Raw genomic sequence first — 22345 nt, 5'->3', positions numbered from 1 at the left:
TTAAAGAATTGAAATAACATTTACAAATATATGTGAAATGATATAGAAACTTATTAATACAAGGCAATTATTGACACTTCACTTTCCTATGCACTTAGGAAAGTTTGGGGGCAATTCAATTCAACTCAATGGGCACGATGTGCCATTCCGGAATTGCCCATGGCACCCGCCAGCATCCTTCGCACCCCATGGAGGTGCTAAATAAAACTTGTAATGTTGGCACTACCGGATATGGCCAACATGCGCATCCGGGCAACGTGGCAATGCCTGGCGGCCCATAGCGGTGAATTGGATCAGCCCCTTTGTGTGTTTAAGTCTAATGTAGGGCACACAATGAGATTCTCTCAGTATACCGTGAATGACTGGTAACGGAGAACAGCTTGCACTCAAATACACAGCAAATGGAATTGAATTATTTGACTTGTTTATGCAAGACAACTTACACTTTTATAAAGCACAAGTCATATAAAGCAGCTCTGCATTACAGGAATGTCAGCACAATAGTAGTGATGCATGACTAAATGCTCCTTGGTCTATTGCATAACATGTAACTTGGGTCTGTCCTGTGGGAGTGTGGGGAAAAGGGGGAGCACTGTGTGTTGAGGTTACACACTGGGATCTTGCAGTGCCTGTTGGACAGGATTCATATTATGGGAGGTCCTCTGTTTTCACATACAAAGGTCCAGAATGGAAAAATTTTTGTAACCACTGAATTAACGAAAGGACTGAATTGTTCCAGTTATTTAGTCTAAAGCTGATTTTCATTTTCTGTAAAAAAAAAGCAAAGTTCAGAACAGTATTTCTAGCAGGACTGAGCTGAAATAGATGGTCGAGAAGGCAGATTCCTGGTTACTGTAAATAGCAACAGAATATGATGGTGCTTGGTAAATAAAGTAGTAATAAGTGCTGAGGTGTCATCAACCATTTCAGGAGGAGATTTTTCCCAGAGGATTTTTCCCAGTGTTACTCTAATCAGACACAACAGAGAAGCACTGCTAGCCATGCACCAAATTCCCTTTCACCTACTACAGTATGTGAGAGCAATCTACACAGGGTAGAGAAGATATGCAACCTGCAGACAATGCAAAGGATTACTGCAATTACATTTGCTTTGCTACAGGTACTGAATATAGCCACCTAAATACTGGAAATATACAGATCACCAGTGTGTCACTAGGGGGGTGCGGGAGACCGCACCATGTGTCACCATTTGAGGGGGTGACATAAAAATGAGACACAAAAACTGTGACGTTATTATGTAGCACCTTCTCCTGGTCACTGAGGAGGAGCCGGCAGTGTGGGGAGAGTCTCCAAAGGCAGCCCAGCATCTCTAGCCAGGAACAGGGCGGTCTATTTGGCGTACTGGGTGTCACCAACCCCAGTTACGCAAGTGTAGATCACTATGGATATATCTATGAAGATTACCTTATACTTTCTGGACATAGGGGTCTATGTACTAAGCAGTGATAAGAAACAGAGTGAAAAGTGATAAGTCTGTGATAAGGTGCCAGCCAATCAGCTCCCAACTGTCATCTCACAGGCTGTGTTTGAAAAATGACAGTTGGGAGGTGATTGGTTGGCACCTTATCACTTTCTTATCACTTTTCACTGTCTCCTAACACTGCTTAGTACATAGACCCCATAGAAACTTGCTATTGATAGTGTAATCAAATCGTACTATTTTTTTTTTTCAATTCTTACAGAACAACTTACACCAATATTCAATGAAAAAATTAACTAGGAACTTGTAATGACATCACTGAGGTGTGAGGACCTATGTGTTTAGTGACTTGCATCTGTGTGAATTGCATCCACGTGAATATTGGTTCATCCCACAAAATGGCTGCCGCCATGGTCCGTGAGTTACAAGACAACTTTAGCAAGACAGTGATTACAGTAATGCTATTGCTGTTTGCCCCTTGCTCAACGCACAACTACACAGTGTAGAGAACCAGATTTACCTATGTGTCGCCTGGTCAGTTCCACAGCAGCATTGCGGTTAACATTGGAGAGCAGGCCAAGGCAGAAACGTTCAGAGTTTGATGGGTCTGTGAATCCGTCAACCGTCATGGAGGGCTGGGAAGCGTGAAAGGTCTCACCCACTCGCTGGTTCAGCTCGTAGTAGGAGATAGAGCACCAGAAGGCAGGCTCGCAATAAGTGACAGGCTGGAGATCTGTACATGTGGGACAGGAAATAACACATGGTTATTATAGGTTGCCAATTGGTGAATGGTATATACATGAAATTTAATCAAGTGACAGTAACCAGCCGTAGCCTCAGTCCCGGCCTGTGCAAGTGTCATTATTTCCTTTCACGGACATGCAAATACTTTTCACTTTTACTTATTTCTTAACTGTTATTGATGAACCTTTTATGTCGATTGCTCATCATTTACACTGTACAGCCAATGTTATTCCATTAGCAGACTGGCCCTAAATAACAGTAATTGGACAAGCCCGCGAGTAGCCATGTTCTTTGTGGCAGGTTATCACAATGATGAAAAAAATCTGTATGTGCAGCGAAAACTAAAACCGTTTACTCTTTGTGTTAAGGCAATGAGATAATACAACGGCTTGAAGTTAAAACATCAAAGAGCTTTTTCTCTTCAGAAACTACAGCTTTCCTCACAAGGGGGAAGAGCTATGTGAGCTAAGTGGAGCTGATCTCACTCCCACAAAGCTGCAACCTCTCTGATAAGGATAGGCCTCTCGTATACTCAGCGTTGGCCTGCCGCCAAGCCAAAGTGCCTGACCTAAACTCTGCATCCGGGAGCGGGAGGAGAGCACTCAGGGGCATGTTTATATTCATATTAATATACAGTGCTATCGTAATATATTATTCTTACAGAATCGCTGACAATCCACTTTACTATAAAAATATACATAGATACGCAATACTCATAGGGAACAGATGTGGTTGGGTGACTAATACATAATCGCTTTGCCTCCCTGTGCCACAGAGGTATCTCTCAGGCCATCAGATTACACTAGGTCATTAGTTTGTACGTTCTCAGGAGAAACACTTCACACTGTTATTACACAGTAATTGTTCCTTCTAAATCACTAGCACAGTACTAAGCTTTGCACATCACAAAGGGACTATTACAGCAAAGTTACCAAACAATGATACTAACCATCGGCCACCCTTTTTACTTTATGTGATAGACATGATTGGGGTCAGGAAGCTGCCCCCACCCTCCCCCCTTTATCCTGGAAGGCTACATGTCAGACTATGAGCTTGTGTTATGTCATCCCCAACGCAATTAAAATTCTTGAAGGGCGGAACTCGATGGAACTCTGGGCCTTATTCAGACCCGCTCGCGAGCGCTCGCAATCAGGTCGATGTTGGTCCAGTGCACATACGCACAACGGACCCGGCTCCGTCGTGCGCATGCGCGAGACCCGGATAGCGACGGCCAAGCCGTCGCTATGGGTCTCATACCAAAGGGGGCGTGCTGTCGATGGTGAGTGACAGCACAAGGGTCTCGTCGCAAGCCCGATGGTCGCGATGGTCTTGACCATCGCGACCATCTTTCTGGCCGCTCGCTATAGCTGTGGGTGGCCACCCACAGCTATGCGAGCGGCCAGGAGGCCGCTCTAAAAAAATAGAAGGACGGCCCTTATTCAGAGCGAGCGCTCTGTCAGAGCGTCCGGCACTGAATCAGGGCCTCTGTCTTTCTCCTCTGTGCTATGTAATAACATACAGGTATGCAGTAACCGGTAACGTGACACAGAAAGATGGGTCCTCAAGGTAAACGCAAAATTTGTATATTGGGCCTTATTCATAGATGTACACAAAGCCGATATTTACGCAGTTGACCGATTATTGGTCGCACTGCGCGTTCGTCAAGGTATGTTTCCGGCGTCGCATGCCACGACTTTTACCTGCAGTGTGATTGACAGTCAGGGATCATGTTTGGGAGGTAACGGGATAGTGGCGGCAAAAACGCAGGCGTGTCGCGATCGTTTTTCGGGGCGTGTCAGCCTGCGCCTGCAATTCCATATGCGGTAAAAATGGCTCCAGCGTCTCAGTACATGAGACCATTCTGCAAGACCATAGGTTTACTCAGAAGGTAATTATCGAAGTATCTGCCTTGTGGGGGTCTCAGTACACATCCCGGGCTGCGATATTTGCGTATTTCACAGATGCAGCGGCAGCGGCTTTAGCGTGCATCTCTGCATCAGGACCATTATTGAGGAACAGGCAATATCACAGGAGGGCTGACTGCGAGATGTTAGTAACTCGGTGACATGTCTACGTAAACGTTACTACACCATTGTGCAGCTATACGCTTTTGACCCTATATGTAACTTCATAATTTAGATGCTATTTGTTGTCCGTTGCAATGATTAATTTGACAGGTATTCAATAAAATAGCCTTTCTTCCGTGTCGAAAAATCGAGACTCACGCGCGGAAACACACCGATTCTGCGTAGACTGCGGAATCAATGGGTTTTTTCCTCGTGTGCGAGCACGATTTGGCGTTTTTTACTCTGCGATGGGTCTGCGTAGTCCTGATTGCAGTGGCCGGTTCGCGCACGTGCACTGCGATGCATGCGCAGATGGCAACAATTGGCAGATTGTGTGCGTAATCTCAGTCGCGAACGGTAGTGAATCAGGCCCATAGCTAAATGAAATTTGAAACAAACAAAAAAAAAAAGTACAAACACAGTTTGCTCCACAGTGACCTGGCCACGCAATGAGATAAAAATCATACAGTCTGGGAGCTAATCTATGGCTCTCCAGCCGCTGCAGAGCTTTAAGTGTCACCATCTTGCAGGGCATTCTTTCTCTTGTAGTTCCACAACAGCAAAAATGTGTCCAATTTATGCTATTTATTTTTACCTCAATATTTTCTTAAATCTTTTCTTTTTGGTTTCCGTTGTTTTGTGGTGTTACAGCAATATGTTCAGTAGCACATTCATACACATACATATACTATAAAACAGGAAATGCTACAGTCCATATGCAGCAAAAAAGCATCTTTGTATATTATGCAACGTTACACATCTCCTGCTACATTCATACAATGTAATAGACAGGTCAGGCTTGGTGTGGCTCACACCATGGCGGTGGACCACAAGATGGCGGTCTCCCTTTTATAATGTAACCATACCAACCTGTCTAGCAATGGGCTGTTTTATTACTCTAGCAGAGCGACCCCACTCTAAGGGGTAAATTTACTAAAGTGAGAGTTTTTAGAAGTGATGTTGCCCATAGCAACCAATCAGATTCTACTTAACATTTAACTAGCACCTTCTGGAAGATAATAGCTAGAATCTGATTGGTTTCTATGGGCAACATCACTTCTAAAAACTCTCACTTTAGTAAATTTACCCCTAATTGTCACCTTATCAGTATGCTGTCTAGTGCTGGGACCCTGCAATAACCAGCACACTGGTTAATTTAAGATCGACTATAAATAATAATTTCTAGAAACAAGTAAAAGTATAATTTTTTTTCCCACGTATACATTGTAGGCTCCACAATGATACTATTATATCTGGAAAATCATTCGCCCTGAGCAATGGTTTAGCTGCAATGACATTACAGTTAGAGGTCATGTATTACGATAATTGTACAGCCCCATTTTTTTGTGGGTGTGGTTACTATTCAGTCTGTTATACTTCTTTTCCACCAAACCTGGGTTTTTGGACATAGTTCCAACTCTGGTCAGACCCAGGTCGGACCCATTTACACTGCACCTTCGATCTGGGTTACTCCCAGGTCAGCCCTGTTCACACTGAACTCAGGTCTGCCCTGCTAAACCTGTGAGATCATAAAAAGTGGGAGGTGAATGCCCCACAACCACCAATCAGCTCATTTTAGGCATGACCCAGGTCAGATAACCCGGGTTGCACCGTTTACACTGCATCATTACCCGGGTCAATCCTGTGTCCAACCCTGGTAGCTACCTGGGTTGGATTGCTGGGTCACTTGACCTGGGTTATTTTTCAGGGACCCTTTTATACTGAGCTGCGACCTGGGTAGACCCAGCAAAAACCCAGGTTTTTGCTCTGGTGTAAAAGGGGTACAAGTCACAGTGTCACTAGCATTCACCTGCGTAGGCTCCATATAGTATTTCGCCCCAGCCTGTACGAAAAGCCCCATACTATGCCTTGATACAGTAAGACATTTAAGAAGCTGCAAGGATGCCCTGCCTTTTTTTTTAAATTGTGATTTCATTTATCCAAAGGAAACCCTGCATTCAATTTAAGTTTAGCCACAGAGAGCAGCAGATGGAAAGGATTGAGTCACAGCTGGAAAGATGAGGTTCTGTGGCCAATGCAGATAAGGAAACTCTACCGTGGTTGCATCCCACATCCTCTGCTACATGCATGCTAGACTTGCTTTCTTTTGCCCATTCACATGTCTCTCTTTACTAGCTATTTAGTAGCATGTGTGCTACTCTGAGTAGTCAGGAGATCCCAGGGCACTATCTGGGATTATGCTGCCAGCTCAGAGACATGGCGTGTGTGAAGGTGTAAGGCCAGCTATGCGGCTGGGGACAGCATTCACGGTTACTGGGGAGGACTCAAAAAGCTGCCTGAGCATAGGTGCGAAACAACATTTTGCAGAGCAGAACTAAATAATGACCCGTTAAACAGTTAAAACAATGCTCACAGCAAAAAGAAGAACACAATACCATCATCCACACACACAAGCACAAGGTTACTAAACCTGCAGAGTGATAGTTACCCAGGGGACCCATCCATTGCCTAAGTCAGTATAACCTCATGCCACAGCTTTAAATTGTGTGTGACATCTAAAAATACTTCTGCTGCACTGACTTTCCCACCAATGACATCGCTGCAGAGCACTGGTACTGTCTTGCAATCTGTAAGAAGCTTTTCATACATTTTGTTACATTTCCTCAGATTTTTTACTTACATTTGAAATTGATTATTTCTTTGCATTTTTCAACATGAAACATACACTGAAGTGCCAAAAGTCATGTGATAGCAGTATGTAAAGGTAATGGTAGATGACGTCACCATTCTATCACGTCATGGAAATGCCCAGACCTGCATCAGTTGTAATTTAGCATCTTGTGAGTCAGTTTGAACACCGGCTAGGCTGATCATGGCAAGGCAACATGAATTATGAAGGATGGGACATTCCATTTCCGGAGTTGTACAGACATTCAACATTCCTCAATCTACAGTGTCACATGTGTACCAGGAATACCTCATAGAAGGCCTTACCACCCACTGTGGACAGTGCTGACTACAGACGCTTAATGATCGTGACCAGCGGCATCTGGCCAGAACTGTCCGTGATAACAGACAAGCGACATTGGCTTAAATCACAGCCACATTTAATGCAGGAGGTAGCAGACGCATATCCAGCAGGTCAGTGCAGCGTTCTTTAGCTTCCATGGGATATGGGAGCAGAAGACCCACCAGAGTGCCCCTGTTAACACTGCCTCATTCTGGAGAGTTCCGACGAATGGTGTGACCACCATGTTCTCCTGTCATGAACCCAATCGAGCATTTATGGGACGTGTTGGAGACGTCCATTCGTACCCAAGATCCTGAACCTACAAATATCAGGGAGCTGTGGGAAGCTATCCAGACGGCATGGGTCAACATCTCCAGAGGTCTTCCATTGTGGAATCGATGTCACGTCAAGCTGCTGCACTTCGCTGGGATAGAGGGGGTCCTACACGATACTAGGCACCTATCCCATGGCTTTTGGCACTTCAGTGTATAAAGATGCTTTGACACAAAAAAAGAGGAGTACTGGTTAAAAACACTAGGAGGTAACTAGGAGTTGTGTTTCCATCATTCTTTGCTTCTTATCACTTTATATAAGACATCAACATCCACTGGTAATCTGTACACTGTGACAAAATTCAGTGGAAGAGTATTAAATATTGTATAGTGTTTATAATGCACAGGTATTGTACTCTGTAAAACTGGTGAAAAGTAAATAGAATACAAATAAGTCTTAAGCTGGCCATCCACTATACAATTTTCTGTCAGATATATGTCTGGCTGGTTGGAATGAAAACCTGGTAATGTAAGGGAGCAAATGACAGTCGCTCATATGGTTTTAAACACTGAAAAAAAGGACAAAAAAAAATTGTTGAAATTGGTCACTATTGTGTGTTTTAACCAATTTGTCTGAGCAACCATTTTTGGCTATTTTCCAGTGTTTGTGAGCAAATGGACGATTGTCATTTGCTCCGATACATTAGCATGTTTTCATTCCAACCAGCCAGATTGGACAGATAATTGTATAGTGGATGGCCAGCTTAACTCCAAACTAGACGGCAAATAGAGCTTTGCTCATGAGAGCTTGCAATCTAAATTCGCATATTATGTATTTCTATTTTAAGAGACTGTTGGAAAGATTGGTACTGAAGCATTAAATCGTTTTAGCTGCTCGAAGGATACGTACACACACTATGGACCTCATTCAGAGCCGCTCGCTATTTGCGGTCGTTCGTTAAAAAAAAAAGGGGTGGCTATTCAAATGAACCGTTCGCTCTGTTCACGTCTCTATGTCTGAACGAGCGAGCAAAACTTGCGGTCGAAATTTTGAAAAATACGCCCCCTTGCCGCTCGCACCATACGTCATGTCCGCTATTTATTTGATTAATCGAGTACATCGAACAGCGTATGAACTGCTCGCTATTCTTGTGGTTGGTTTTTCCTACCAGTATATTGCGAGCAGTTCTGACTTTAAAACAACCAGGTGACGTGGTCGATGACGCTGCTGTATTAATTATGCACACCCTTAAAACGCCCGTTTTGACCTTTAAGCACGCCTGCGTTCTGAATTCCACTCCCCGTTTTCAAGCACCTTCCCCTGTTACCACCCACATACGCCTTATCCTGTCACTCAAAATAGCAGGCCTTCGCTATTTAGCGAACTAACGATTTTCGGCCGCACTGACTGGTTCGCGCATGTGTATTACAAACCGTACGCATGCGCAGATGTGCGAACATCGCTCGGAACGAACGAGCGGCCGCTTACGAGCGGCTCTGAATCAGGCCTTATGTCCTAAAATGCCACATTGCAACCAAAATGGCCCAGTACTGTAGTCTGTGCCCCCCAAATTACCCTTTATATCTGACCACTCCAATCAGATTAGATTTAATATGGCTTAAGATTCTGTTATCCAGCTGCTACAATATTTGTGTATACGTGATGAAGTCATCAGATATGATGACCGCCCTGCCCGATTTTAAAATGGCAAAATGTTCCTTGCCCTAATGGCAGCTCCCCGCTAAACAGCCTGCCCTCAGTCGCCCACAAATGCGGGCGCAGTGTCCTGTGGGTGGGAAAAGTTGCGGTTTAGCAATCACGGCCGGTGATCTATTCACAGTGAGGGGAGAGCTTGGGGATAGCCCATCATCTCCGTAAGGGCTGGGTATGCCCCCTAGAGTGACAAACATGCCATGAAGCCACACCCCTCACATAGTGGAATTGCCCTCTTTTCGGGAGCGCATCCCGGACTGTACCAGTCGCTGCTCACAATAGAATTAGCACTAGATGATCAGTAGCAAACGCAGGATTTCTAGAGGGGGGTTTCCAAATGCCTGATTTTAGAGTGAGTTTGGCCAGTCCATGAAGAGGGCAGAATTAGCACTTAACCAGGTTTAATAAGCGTCAATCAATGTGTATTGTGTGTCATAATTCCAGCATATAGAGGACCAGCGATCACAGTATGCCATTAGATGCGGCAGTAGGTCCATCCTTTCTGAGCAGAATGTTTTTTTTCAGATGTGGGCACCATTCCAGGGCATTGGAGCAGGTCCGGGAGCCTGGAGGAGCAGCAGAAGAACCTAGCACTGCCCAGCACATCCCTAACAGTGAATGTTTTCCAGATATCCTATTTGGTGCACAGGTTATTTATTACTGGCTTATACATGTTAGAAGATTCACAGGTGGTGCTAATTATTTCAATTGTGATACTGAAAAGAACATGCAGCTCTAGTAAAATTTTATTCTATTACTATTTCTATTGTGGTCATGGTGTGGGCTGGGGATGGGGGTCTCCAGGCAGACGGAAACCCCCCCTGCGTTTGCCTATGATGATCCTTTCAATTAAGTTATTAGGCAGATTGCAAATTAGTAGTCTGATTCAGAGATTTACTGTAATCAGACTGCGATCTTCCAATAGCAGAAATCTGCTAATGACTTCCAAAGCTTCCCCAAGCATAGGGACGCTGCCTGCTGCCTTCTAATATTGGCCCAACGACATGCAACAGTGCAAGCATCGGCAACATCGATGCAGATCAGGCAGTCCCACAGCTTCTGAGTGAAGTCTGACCTGCCTCAAACACTGCGGCTCCCCTGACACGCCGAGAGCTCTCAGGCTGCAAAGGACATGGGAATGGCTAATTTATGTACACCCATGAAACAGAGTTTAAACGGTCTCGACATGCCTGCGTTTGCCTAGTCACCCCCCCCATTACCTCCCCCAAATGCTGACTACCTGTCACCTGTGTGAGCGTAATCGCAAACCAAACGCTGCACGTGCGCAGTATGGCTGTCACGCAAATGCAATGGCTAACAATTGCTCGATCTGCGTAATTATTAGTATTGTGGAAATCTGAATCAGGCCCTGTGAGTGGAAAAAGATAAATGCTATATTATTGCTCCATGTGTGGCCTCTATGGGCAAAATCTAATAGGCAGCAATTTGCAGACATTGGCGCATTTTTCAGCGAAAGAGTCTCTAGATTTAGCAGCTAGATTTAAAGCGGCAATTTGTTTGAAGGCAAAGCCAGGTTGGGCCTGTGAGTAGACTGGTTGCAGATCTGATTGAGGTTTCGGTCACTAGAAGAACCAGATACAGATCTATAAATCCTAAATGTACAGTTTAGTGTCCAGCCAGGAGCTTTACGTGTTAATAATTTATGATGTACCAGAAAGGCATGGTGCATCCCACTCACAATCTTCATGTTCTCGCAGAGACCATTATGTAAGGAATGAAGCACAAGCAAACAGCCACATCCCAAACACATACTCATAGTTTTGTTCACCTTATTTTAACCATTAACACTGGATAGCACTGTACACATGCCATTGTAATAATACATACAGAATGCTTTTATACTAGATCCAAACCAGTATATGTACTCAGTTCTGTGTGTATCTCTGTTTATTCACGTTCTAAATCAATCCAAAAGATCAAACTTTCTGCTAAGATAGAGCCCCTGGGCGGCTGGTGTGGTTTATCAGCACAAAGGGCACCTTGAGGTGAGTGCTGCGTGAAAATGCTGAAGTCAGCACGTTCACATCAAACTGTTTATCAGCAAGATGCAGATTAGCTGTACAAGACAGTGCAGCCTGTAATGCAGAACTTTACTCACGGTCCCGGGGTGCATCTGAGAGGACAGATAGGTATGGTTAGCGCTCTTACCCAGGGACAATTAAATTGAGCATAGCCTATACCTAGGGGTATTGTTAAAAATAAATAGTAAGTTATTGAAATAAAATTTAAGTTTCTGGAAATTATTTACATTGTTTGAAGTTCTCCTACTAAACAAGCCTATATTTCATAAGGATAACAGATGAGGATGTTCCTAAATTGCTATGTGTTGAAATTAAGTGGATGATCGTAGTTGATATTTACTTTTTGCTGTATTTTAGAAATTCAGTATAATTTGGGTATGGGGCAGTCTGGAGCCACAGATGGATGCAGGGGAACTCTGGAGTAAAATTTACATTTCGCTATTATATGAAAAAAGTAAAAACAAAAATATTTCTTTTTTTTTGAATGTCAAATGTGTAAATTCAGCCATACAATGTAGGATCTAGCTGCTAGTACAGTGTGATAGGATCAGTGTTCGTTTTGACAAGACACATGGATAACAAAACTGGACAACATACAGTAATTTAGTCCATGTACTAATCATCCAGATCTCTTTTGATATCACTGGGACCATAGCACAGCTGCAAGATGACAGCAGACATAGGCAGATATTGGTCACCTTCCGAGCGGATTTACCAGCATTCCTGACAAAGATCTGATTGGCTTATTGGGTTGGTTTTCAGTCATATATATGTAACATTTGCTATATGTTCTGCATGTAGCATTGGTTAGGTGTACTGTATTTACTTATAGTATAGTAATAACTTGTGGACCTGGCTTATGCGCATCAACCTGTGCTTTGTGCTTGTCACTGCAGTGTGCAGCCAGTTTAACATGGGTTCAGACAACAACACGCCACAAACATAATGGGAGACATTTACAGAAATTGTCCACAGCAACCATAATCGATATAATAGTGCAGTTTAAAGATTCGATATAAAGATATAATACAATGCTATGGACATAGGCGTTGTAACGAGGGGCAACACAGGAGGCTCCCCCCACCACACAAACATCTGAAAGGCTGCAGCCGCGGTCGGTCAGGGGCTGTGCTTTATAGCAATGGGCTGCACGGCCCCTGCATTTCATGGAGGAGGAACTGTAATGTGCGGCCCCTGACCTCTCTGCGGCTGCCGCTCCAGTCCGGGAGAGGAGAGGAGGGGGGGGGCTAGGCATCGGAACGATTTTATTGCCCTCCTCCCCCGGCCAACATAATATCGTTCTGACGCCCTTGGCTATGGATGACAATTTCCAGCTTACATGAAAGTCCCCCATCAGTAAATATAGCGTTATAGACACATGATTTCTATATGCCATGGAAACCAGCAACATGCCTGCAATACAGTTTAATGGTATGGTACCCACTGCTTGCCCCTTCAACTGGGTGGTCCCATAGTAGTGTCTTTGCTGCTTTGCATAGCTATCGCCACACACATGCACTGTACTGTATATATAGTATTGAGCAGAAAAGTCATTCACTTACCCATGTTACTGTGTGCTGGGGACATGGAGTTTGGAGACAGGCTTGGTGATCCTAAAACAAATAATTATTAGAATAGATATTACAAACTACATTAATAGTAAAATTTCATCCTTTGTGTGTTTCTCATCTTACCCGAGTCTATGCTATGGTTCATCTGGTCACTGGTTTCCCCATCTTCACTAAGATAACCAGGGGGTGGTGTTTCTACAGAGACAGAAGATACACTTATAAGACTTATGCCCATTGCAATACAGTCTTACCCTATATGCTATGTGCTAAAAATCTAAACTGAATACATTTTGTTTTCTCTCTTAGAGTTACAGCGACTACTTCAAGTAACTTTGCACCTGGACACACCACGCTGCAATGCAAGGGGGCAAATATTTTTTTTTTGCATGCAGGGTAAATACTGGCTGATGTTGCATGTAGCCTACAAATGCTAGACAGCTTATACACTGCACATTAGATCTGAGTTTGGACACGCCCCTCTCATATCTACATCTCCCTGCACTGTTTACACCGGCCCCATCTGCAGCACAGCGTGGTTTTGCCAAGGTGCAAACTTACAGTACTTGCTCTTTTTGCTTTGGTTCCAACTCTGAATCAGTTGCACAGGGTCCAACTCTATACATAGACTATAAGATTACATGCTGCATCTGCCACCTCTCTGTATAAAATGCCATTAATGTTAGGCAGGAAAGGGACAGACTTTTCAGAGTAAATGGCAAACAGGACATAATCATAACAGGATACATAGGCAGTGTAAGAGAGATGACTGCAGGGATGTGTCAGACATAAGAGAGACATCTCTCCCACAGAAGTAATGGATGGGATGACAGAAAGAGGACCACGGTGTATGTCTATAGATGGTAAGCTTGTCAGCAGGGTCTTATTAACTCACTGTCTATCCATTATTCCCCAGTCTCATGTTATTACTGTGCTGTTCTGAATTGTAAAGCACAATAGAATATGCTGGCGCTATAGAAATAAATGTTAATAAATAATGACAACCCACTGATGAATACACATGCTGGACTATTATTATTATTATTATTATTAATTATATACTGGATCTTGTAGATCCCTTATGTATGCTATACCAGCATCCTATGGATGAAGCCAGTAGCATAAGTACTGACAGTCAGGTACTCAGAGTTATTTAATGATCACTATTCACAGATTATTATTATAATTACATTTTATTTATAAGGCGCCACAAGTGGTCCACAGCGCCGTACATACGTCAACAGTAGGACAGTACAGGGTACACAGAACATTACATTACAATACAGTAAGTAACAATTAGCACCACAATTCTCCATACACAGTACAGCAGGGAAGGTGAAGGCTGTCATTGAAGTGCTACAGAAGAGGGCTGTGAGACAGTAGGGAGGAGGACCCTGCTCCTAGGAGCTTACAATCAATAAGTACATGCAGTTAAAAAAAGCTGCATGTACTCTGAGTTGAATGCACAATGGACTTCTATAAAATATTCCTTGAGAATGTACAATTGTAGCTTCATATTCTAGAATTCATGGCACACTTGCCTTAGAGAAATAAATAAAAGGTAAATACAAGTTTTTGCATTGAGGAAGCAGCCCCATTGCACAGAAGGGCAGACCTGGTTGTTTGGAGAGCAGATCCTATGAGGACCAGTTAGAGCAGATGTACAGTGATGATCACAGACATTAGCAGATCAAAGATTTCAGATGACCGGGTTTTTCAACAGTTCCGATCGACATGAAATGTTTATCGGGTTTGGCAATGATTCTCAGCACGCACGTAGCAACTTGGGGCCAATCTTTTAAAACACAATCACATTGACTTTCCAATCTCTGCTTAGCTACAGCCAAATTAACCTTTACAACTATAGAGAAACATGGTGTGATTTACAGCCTGTATTTAACACAATGGTGTGAGTGGGGTTAGTGAGGAGCAATCCAGCACATTCTCTTCACTTTAGCGGTAACAGATAGTGCTCCAAGTCTTTGTTACATGTGCTCCATTTGTACCCTTGAATCACAAAATGTTATAACCTTGTGAATTACAAACTTACTAAACAGGGAAACACGCGCACATTATATAATGTTTAATGACGTTTTAGAAATGTACATTAAAAAGCTTTTAGTTAGCAATACATCAATATATAGTTCAATATATGCCCAATGGTCCTTCTTAATTAGGGAGTTTGAAGTATGAGAAATAGTAGGCCACAGTTTGTACTATACAGTCATAGGGGTCAATCCATTTAGGTGCGAGTTGCGAGCTACTGTTTTCTCTGTGAATTCGCATAGCGAATTAATTTTGCAATTCAGTTTGCAACTCGCACTGAACCAGTCAGGGTAAACTCGCATTTTTCCATTCGCACCTCCCTGACGGTGAGAGATGGAAAGGAAAACCTGTATTTTAAGGTTAAAATGTCGGGACACCGTGCTGAACCCTTTAGACACCCCCCTAATGACTAATTAGGCATTTGGAAGTTTTCAATTAGTTTAATTAGTCCAATAATTACATGTAATTTTTTGGGGGGCCTCAAATTACCCAAAATCAACTTTTCTGTTACTTTTAAGAACCCCAAATTTAATTATAGTGTTTTTTAGTTGAAAAATATATATATTTTTTTATCATTTATTTATTTTTTTAAAGTACCCTCAAAGTACTGCAACAATCTAATTTTTTCCTACTTTTTTTTTTGCATTTTTCGAGATTAAATGTAAAAAGTTTGCTTTTTATCTTTTTTTTCGCATTTAAAAAAAAAGAAGCACAAATCAGCCATTTGACACAATTTAAAACCCATTACTTTCCTTATGCCCACAAACAGCCTTCTAAATGGTCCTGCTAACGAAATTTTCAATTTTGGGGGGTCCAGGTTGGTCTCCCCACTTTTTCATGTACTTCTCTCACATCGCATTTGGCAGTCAATTCGCAAACCCCTGCTGTGAGTACCGCGAACAGGCATTTCTAATTGGATTGGAGAATTCTTGGGCGCGCGCAAAGTCATGAAACAAATTCGCAACTCACACCTAATTGGATTGACCCCATAAAGCGGGGTCAGGTCTGTATTCTATAGGTGTGAAACTGACATTGGCACTTTGCAATGGAAATTTATAACTTTAATTAGTTCCTTGCACAAAAGAACACAACAGAAACAAATAAAAGTGTACAGCGCCAGGTGTGGTTTGGAGAACTGTGCTGCACTGAGAAAACATATGACACAGTTATATCTAGTATCTAGTATCTAGGCCTCAGCATGTATCCAGACCTGGAATGTAGTTGATTTGTGGCTCAATCCCCGCTGGGAAATTGGTGTTCTCTGGGATGGAATGGCTGTAGTCATCGAGTGGGGGAAACTCTGCAGGAATCTCTGTGTTTCTCGGGACGAGTACAGGAGGCAGCACTGACAGAAAAAATAAAAATATATTTTTTGGACATTTATTTTATCTCCTTTAGTTCTTAAAATGAATCAATAACTATAAGCATCAATAGGATTTATTTCCTATTTTTGACATTTGATAGAGAATACACAACTGCTTAAGCCATACCATATTTTACAGTAGGGATGGCCATCGGTATAGTATCCATCAATGGTTACCATTCAAGGCGGCGGTGACACAAACCATCGATGGCCGGTAACTATTCAGTCTGGTGCCATTGATGGCTTTACCATCGTTGCTTTTGCGGCTGGCTCTGCTTCTTACTGAGAGCCGGGGGCGGGGCTAAGCTGTGAATGACAGCTCAGCCTGTAAAAGAGGCGGGACATCCAACAACCATCGGGCATACAGCTACCATCGATGTCGGGAAACCATCTGGTTCTCTGCCGTCGATGGTAAAAGTATAATAAATCTTTCCTCTGAGGAACCTTAAGCATAAATCTAAGTTTTTTTCTATTAACATTTTTACTTTAAAAACAATAGTAGCATTCAAAACAAAACATATTTTTAAACATACTAATCTAGGTGAATAAAATATGAAGTAGAGAAGCAGACAACAGTTTTTACACTGGAAAGGGGCGTTAGTAAAATGCACGCATGTGACAGAAGGTAAGAGATATGCCTGTGTATAACAGTGTATACAATATCACTTGATCTGAATAATGATAATACAATGCCAGGAAATCAACCACAAGTCAGTATAACACTGATATTGATATGTTTGCATGTATGAGAGTAAGTGCTGAAGTCTCATATAACCTCCCTCCAGATCTCTGCCACTTACTGCATGCAAATAATATCCAAGTTATTCCTTGGCAGGATCACAGAAAAGCCAGCGTAGCCCATGGCCTGTCTTAAGAGAACAATGGTCTACATAAAATCTAAGTATATGTTATCTTATTACTTCCTTTATCCTATGAACATCGACCTTGCTATATTACATAAAACACTCCAGCTGTACTGAATATCCTGGTACCTGGAGTCTCCACTCTTTGGTAATGATACGGATTCACACAGACTTCATCCTTCTTCATATTGAAAGCGTATTCACACATTTCCATGGCACGGAGCTCGTGGTGACTGTGCAGGTCCGGCCACCTCCAGAGTCGGCAGTATATGACGTGGGGCAAACCTTTACGATGGGACACTTGTAGCCTACCATCCAGAGATCTGCAGAGAAAAAGGGCAGGGTGTTATGGAAACTTTTATAGTGCAATATACCTTCAAATGCTGACTGTTATAATCAGTGGTTAAAGGGAGCAGGTATTCAGTATAATATTCCAGCTCTGTTCTCCTTCTCTCTTTCAACTCACCACTCCTTTGTCACAATCAAACTTGTCTCCAATACTGAAGACATAGGGGCTGAGTTATTTACATAGATCTCAGTGCATTTTGGTCTCCAGAAAAATGGTCACCGCTTGTCAGTCAGTAACAGAGACACATTGTAAAGAGCAAGTTAATTAATCAGAAACTAATGTTCTGCCAAAACCTTATACTCCTCAGCTAAATGAACAAATCTGGATTTCTAATAAGCCACAATCATACCTCCCAAATGTCCCGCTTTCGTCAGAACAGTGCCGCTTTTTAGGGACTGTCCCGCCATCCCACCAACAAGGGGGGGGGAGGAGCACTGTTACCGCTGCTCCGTCCGTGTCTATGTGTGTCTGTGACATGGGAGAGGTTGGTGACATAGAACCACAATATTATATGCTTTTAAAAAATACTTGTAAAATACAAAGACACATTAAGTGCAATTACTTTGCACTGCAGTAGTATTTATATTACAGTGTTGAAAAGCATCTACAATTCAGAGTAAAATGTATTTAAACCTATCAAAATCCCTAAAACTCCAGGGGCTTGGTGACACCCATCCATTCAGCGGTATCATACCACCACATTTAAAATCCCCATTTCGCCCAAAAGTTATAAGGCAATATACAATACAGATGCTAACTCTAGAGTTAATAGGTGAGTAGAGTTTATTTTTCTGTATACCTTGCTCTACAGCAGGCCTGGCCAACCTGTGGCTCTCCAGATGTTGTGAAACTGCAAGTCCCAGCATGCCTTGCCACAGTTTTAGCATTCCTAATAGCAAAACTGTGGCAGGCTATTCTGGGACTTGTGGTTTCTCAGCAGCTGGAGAGCCATAGGTTGGCCAGGCCTGCTCTACAGTAAGGGTCACGCTCCAGAAAGGCACAATGACCATTACACAGCCACTCAGCAATTTGAGACCAATTTAATCTACAACATCCAAATCGTTGTGTATATGGGTATCTCAATACTAATGCTAGTTTATATAAAAAAAAAAGGGCAATACTTTTCTCTTACACTTATTAAACAGGAATAATGGTGAATGTCACACACTTCCACAGTACTCTGCACCAAAACACAACTCCTTTGTAAAGGGAAGAGTCTTTGTTTTGTTGGTCAGAAATTGGTTTTTAAATCTGCTTCACAAACCACACGAAAGGTTCAACCGTGCGGATTCTATATATAAGCAGGATTTAGCACACATACAGGATATGTGGCAGGTCACAGAGCTGAGAAAGGAGGTCTGGCCGGATAAGATAAACTGTAGATAAGGGGGAAGGGGTACAAGAAAGTCCTGGCAATGCAATTTGATTATATTTTAACCCCCCTTGTGCCAGGAAATCAGTGTTGGCTTTATGATCTAACCTTCTGTGACAAAGTTGTGTAAAAATGTGATTAAGCAGGACACATAAATGTCCTCTCTTGATAGGAGCACGTGAATAGGATTGCTGTTTGAAGCTGTGCCACCACTTTTCCCTCTGCATGATTCAGGGCTCAAAATCATCTTACATATGGCTGTGAAAGGTCACTCAGTTCCAGGAATGGAGGGAACGTTCCACAAGTAACATTTGCAAAAAATAACTATTAAATGTGAAAGGTGTGAAAAGGTTTGAAAAAGTTTCAGCCCACTCAGGAAAACTTGTTACAGCCTTTTTTGTTGCAAGATTGGAAATACTGATACATTGGCAAATTTTGTTACGGTATAGACTTATCTCTAAAATTAAACACTAATGCTAGTTACATACACTGCAACCACAGGAGGTTAATTCTTCACCGGATATTACAAATTACAAAGGATTGTTTCTCTGGTGCTTTTGGTTCTTGATACATTAGTATTTTAGATTGATACCTTTTGACATCTTTAAGGTGCGTACACACGGACAGATATATCGTTACGATATGAACGATAACGATATCGTGCATCGATATATCGTTCATATCTATTCCACTGAACGACCAACGATGCGCGTTCCCGCATGAGCGATAACGATATCTATGATCGTCCGTACATGCAGGCCAATCTGGACGATATCGTCAACTTTGCATGTTCAGAGATGTGGCAGGATGACTCACTGAAAGATATCTTTCATGTCGTTAGTGGTACAGATTGTCCCGTGTGTATAGTGTATGCCCAGCATTAAAGCGGCAATTAGTTTTAGGGCAAAACTAGGTTGGTTTTGCTTTAAAAGTAGTTGCCACTTTAAAGCTAGCGGCTGTATTGCCGAAATAGTGCGGTGACCAGAAAATTGGAGCCTTTTAGATTTGAGCCTATACGTATTAAAGACCTTATTAAATCTATACTTTGCACATTCAGTCTGGTACTATGCAACACAAGATGTAGGCTGTATGTCTAGCATTATGACACCTACAATCACTTTTGAGAATCTGTGGAACTGGAGCTCCAGATCACAGATCACAATACTGATATTTGAGAAAGTAATTTTTAAGGGGGTAGAGCTCTAGCTTGGACTTGCCTTCTGCTAGAAAACACTTTTTATGTCTGCAAGCAACTGCCAGCCCTGGCCTTAATCCAGTGGAACCAAGCTTTTTTGTTCTACTGCTGCCAAGTTAGCCACTTAAAAACCGTACAACCGTCTGTATTTCAATTAATTCATATGCATGCTGTATGTCTTCGTAGCTAACAGATGAAGGTGTAAGCGCATTCATTACTATTATCATCTTTTGTTTGTAAAGCACTGACATATTACATAATGCTGTACATTGATCATAATATATTACGTACAATGACATGAAACACGAGGACTAAATGGCCTTGCTCAAATGACCTTACACTCTAAGAGGTTTGGGGAACAAATGATATATATACTGCTGAGGAATAACAATTGCAGCTGCCGGGGGTGGGGGGTGATGGAGGGGGGATGTGTGGGGCTACCGTTAGACAGAAGTGTTATCAGCTGTTTTATACAGGATGTGAGGAAACTCAGTTCTGTCTACCTCTTCACGAGTGTATAGAGTGCAAAGACCATAGATATCGTTATCATTCACGCGGGAATGCGCATCGTTGGTCATTGTCAGGTTGGGGACTGCAAAAAAGTGAACGATAACGATATGAACGATATAAACGATATAGTTGAAATCGCTCATAAAAGTTGTACCGTGTGTACGCACCAATAGTGTCCTAATTATATCTGATCACAGTGACCATGCTCACTGGCACAGCCCGTACATAACCTTGCCAATCAACACATTTCTTTTTTTCAGACCAGATCTACAGAATATCTACAGTATATTTTTTAGATACAAGAAACTGTATGTTGACATTCTGGTGTCGACGTGTTAAATGATCTAGACCTTACATAGATACAGTAGCTCACAAATAATGATTTGTTCAGGAAGGTTATGCAACTTATGTCAAACCTGATACACCTAAATTACATTTAGATGGGACAGTGAAGATATTAGAAAACAGATAACTTAACCATCTACAATGCAGCTCATTGTCTTTCCTACCACTTTCTGAAACCTTCTGTCAGGATGGAAAAGATGTACATTTTATGAAGCTTCCTGTATGTGGGCTCATGTACTACTCAGTCAACAACTGGTACACTAAAGCTATCACTACAGTGTCCGCAAGGAATACAGACTATCTGCCCACGTGTCTGACATACAGCTAAACAGAGCTGTCATTTCAGACTATAGAGTCATACAAGGCAACAACAACAGGCTGTATGAGCTCTGTGTGTTCACATATATAGTGAAGCACTGGATCAGACAATTTCACCCCAAATTCATGTAACGTGAACATTTTCAAGGCTGTGGGAGCACTCTAGGTGGTCCTACACTAGACAGCAAAAGTCAAACACTGTGCAACGCAAATCAAAAAACGCCATTCCTATTTATTTATGGAATATTTTAAATAGTAAACATTCTTTCTTCCTAGCGGCCAGCGATTATCTTCCACTTTATAAGTCGGAACTTAGCTACACAACAGACAATATCTCACCAGTTGCCACATTTAACTATTTCCAGACCCTGAGTTATCTTACACAGATTTTGTTTTTACATATTTTACTAGTTTCTTTTCCTCAGTATCAATGGATTATAAAAGTTTGTGAGGCAAGCAATAAGTAATTTTCATGCGTAAATGCTGCATCGACGTAAACTCCACACCTAGAGAAAACACACCAATAGTCAAAATCTAATAGAAACTCTGCTCCCTACCGCACACCCCTAATTGCTGCATACCCCTAAACACTGTAAATGCATAAATGGAGCTGTGAGCATGAAGAGGTGGGAGTAGGAAAGCAGGACTCTTCTGGAAGTCACACGCCCCGCCAGCCAATGAGCGGCCGCTCTACATGTAACGGGCGCTGACTGGCTGGCGGGGCATGTGAATTCCAGAAAAGAGGCGTCTTCTAGCATTCCGCATAGTATAGGTATATGTGATAACACATATACCTATACTTGTCTGACATGGCACGGGTACACTGTTTTTTTTATTTTGACAAAACTCGGGGATGCTACGGAGACCAGTGCAAGGACTTAGGTGAGTACAGGATTTTTTTTAGTTTCACAAGTGCCAAAGGGCAGGCACGCTGGCACCTGTATTTCCACTGTAAAAAACAATAGTTTATATCTATTTTCACTACTATTACCCCTGTACCTACAGCCCAGGGGTGTGGGGAAGAGCCCCGGGCTTCAGCCTAAGCCTGGGGTGCTCAGGAGAGGGGGGACCTCTTTATTGGAGGGTCCCCACCTCCCCTGAGATCCCTGGCTTGGGCTGAACGGCTTGGAGTGATAATGCTTTGGCTGGGGAGACCCGGTGAAAGG

The 22345-nt window shown here is 42.5% G+C and overlaps 1 protein-coding gene across 1 annotated transcript in view; it reads right to left on the bottom strand.

Annotated features, from left to right (window-relative positions):
• SMAD3 (SMAD family member 3) overlaps positions 1 to 22345 on the bottom strand; it is an 88259-nt gene that overhangs the window by 5680 nt on the left and 60234 nt on the right. The window contains exons 2-6 of the mRNA XM_088452771.1: positions 17220 to 17413; positions 16075 to 16209; positions 12945 to 13016; positions 12813 to 12863; positions 1962 to 2174 (exon numbers count right to left, since the gene is read on the bottom strand). Coding sequence (XP_088308897.1) covers positions 1962 to 2174; positions 12813 to 12863; positions 12945 to 13016; positions 16075 to 16209; positions 17220 to 17413 — 665 coding nt within the window. The remainder of the gene's footprint in view (positions 1 to 1961; positions 2175 to 12812; positions 12864 to 12944; positions 13017 to 16074; positions 16210 to 17219; positions 17414 to 22345) is intronic.

This window comes from Taudactylus pleione, unplaced genomic scaffold (genome assembly GCF_031769625.1).
Source record: "Taudactylus pleione unplaced genomic scaffold, aTauple2 ptg000556l, whole genome shotgun sequence".
In the NCBI taxonomy this organism is placed as follows: domain Eukaryota; kingdom Metazoa; phylum Chordata; class Amphibia; order Anura; family Myobatrachidae; genus Taudactylus; species Taudactylus pleione.
This window is presented reverse-complemented; position numbering and strand designations above follow the sequence as displayed.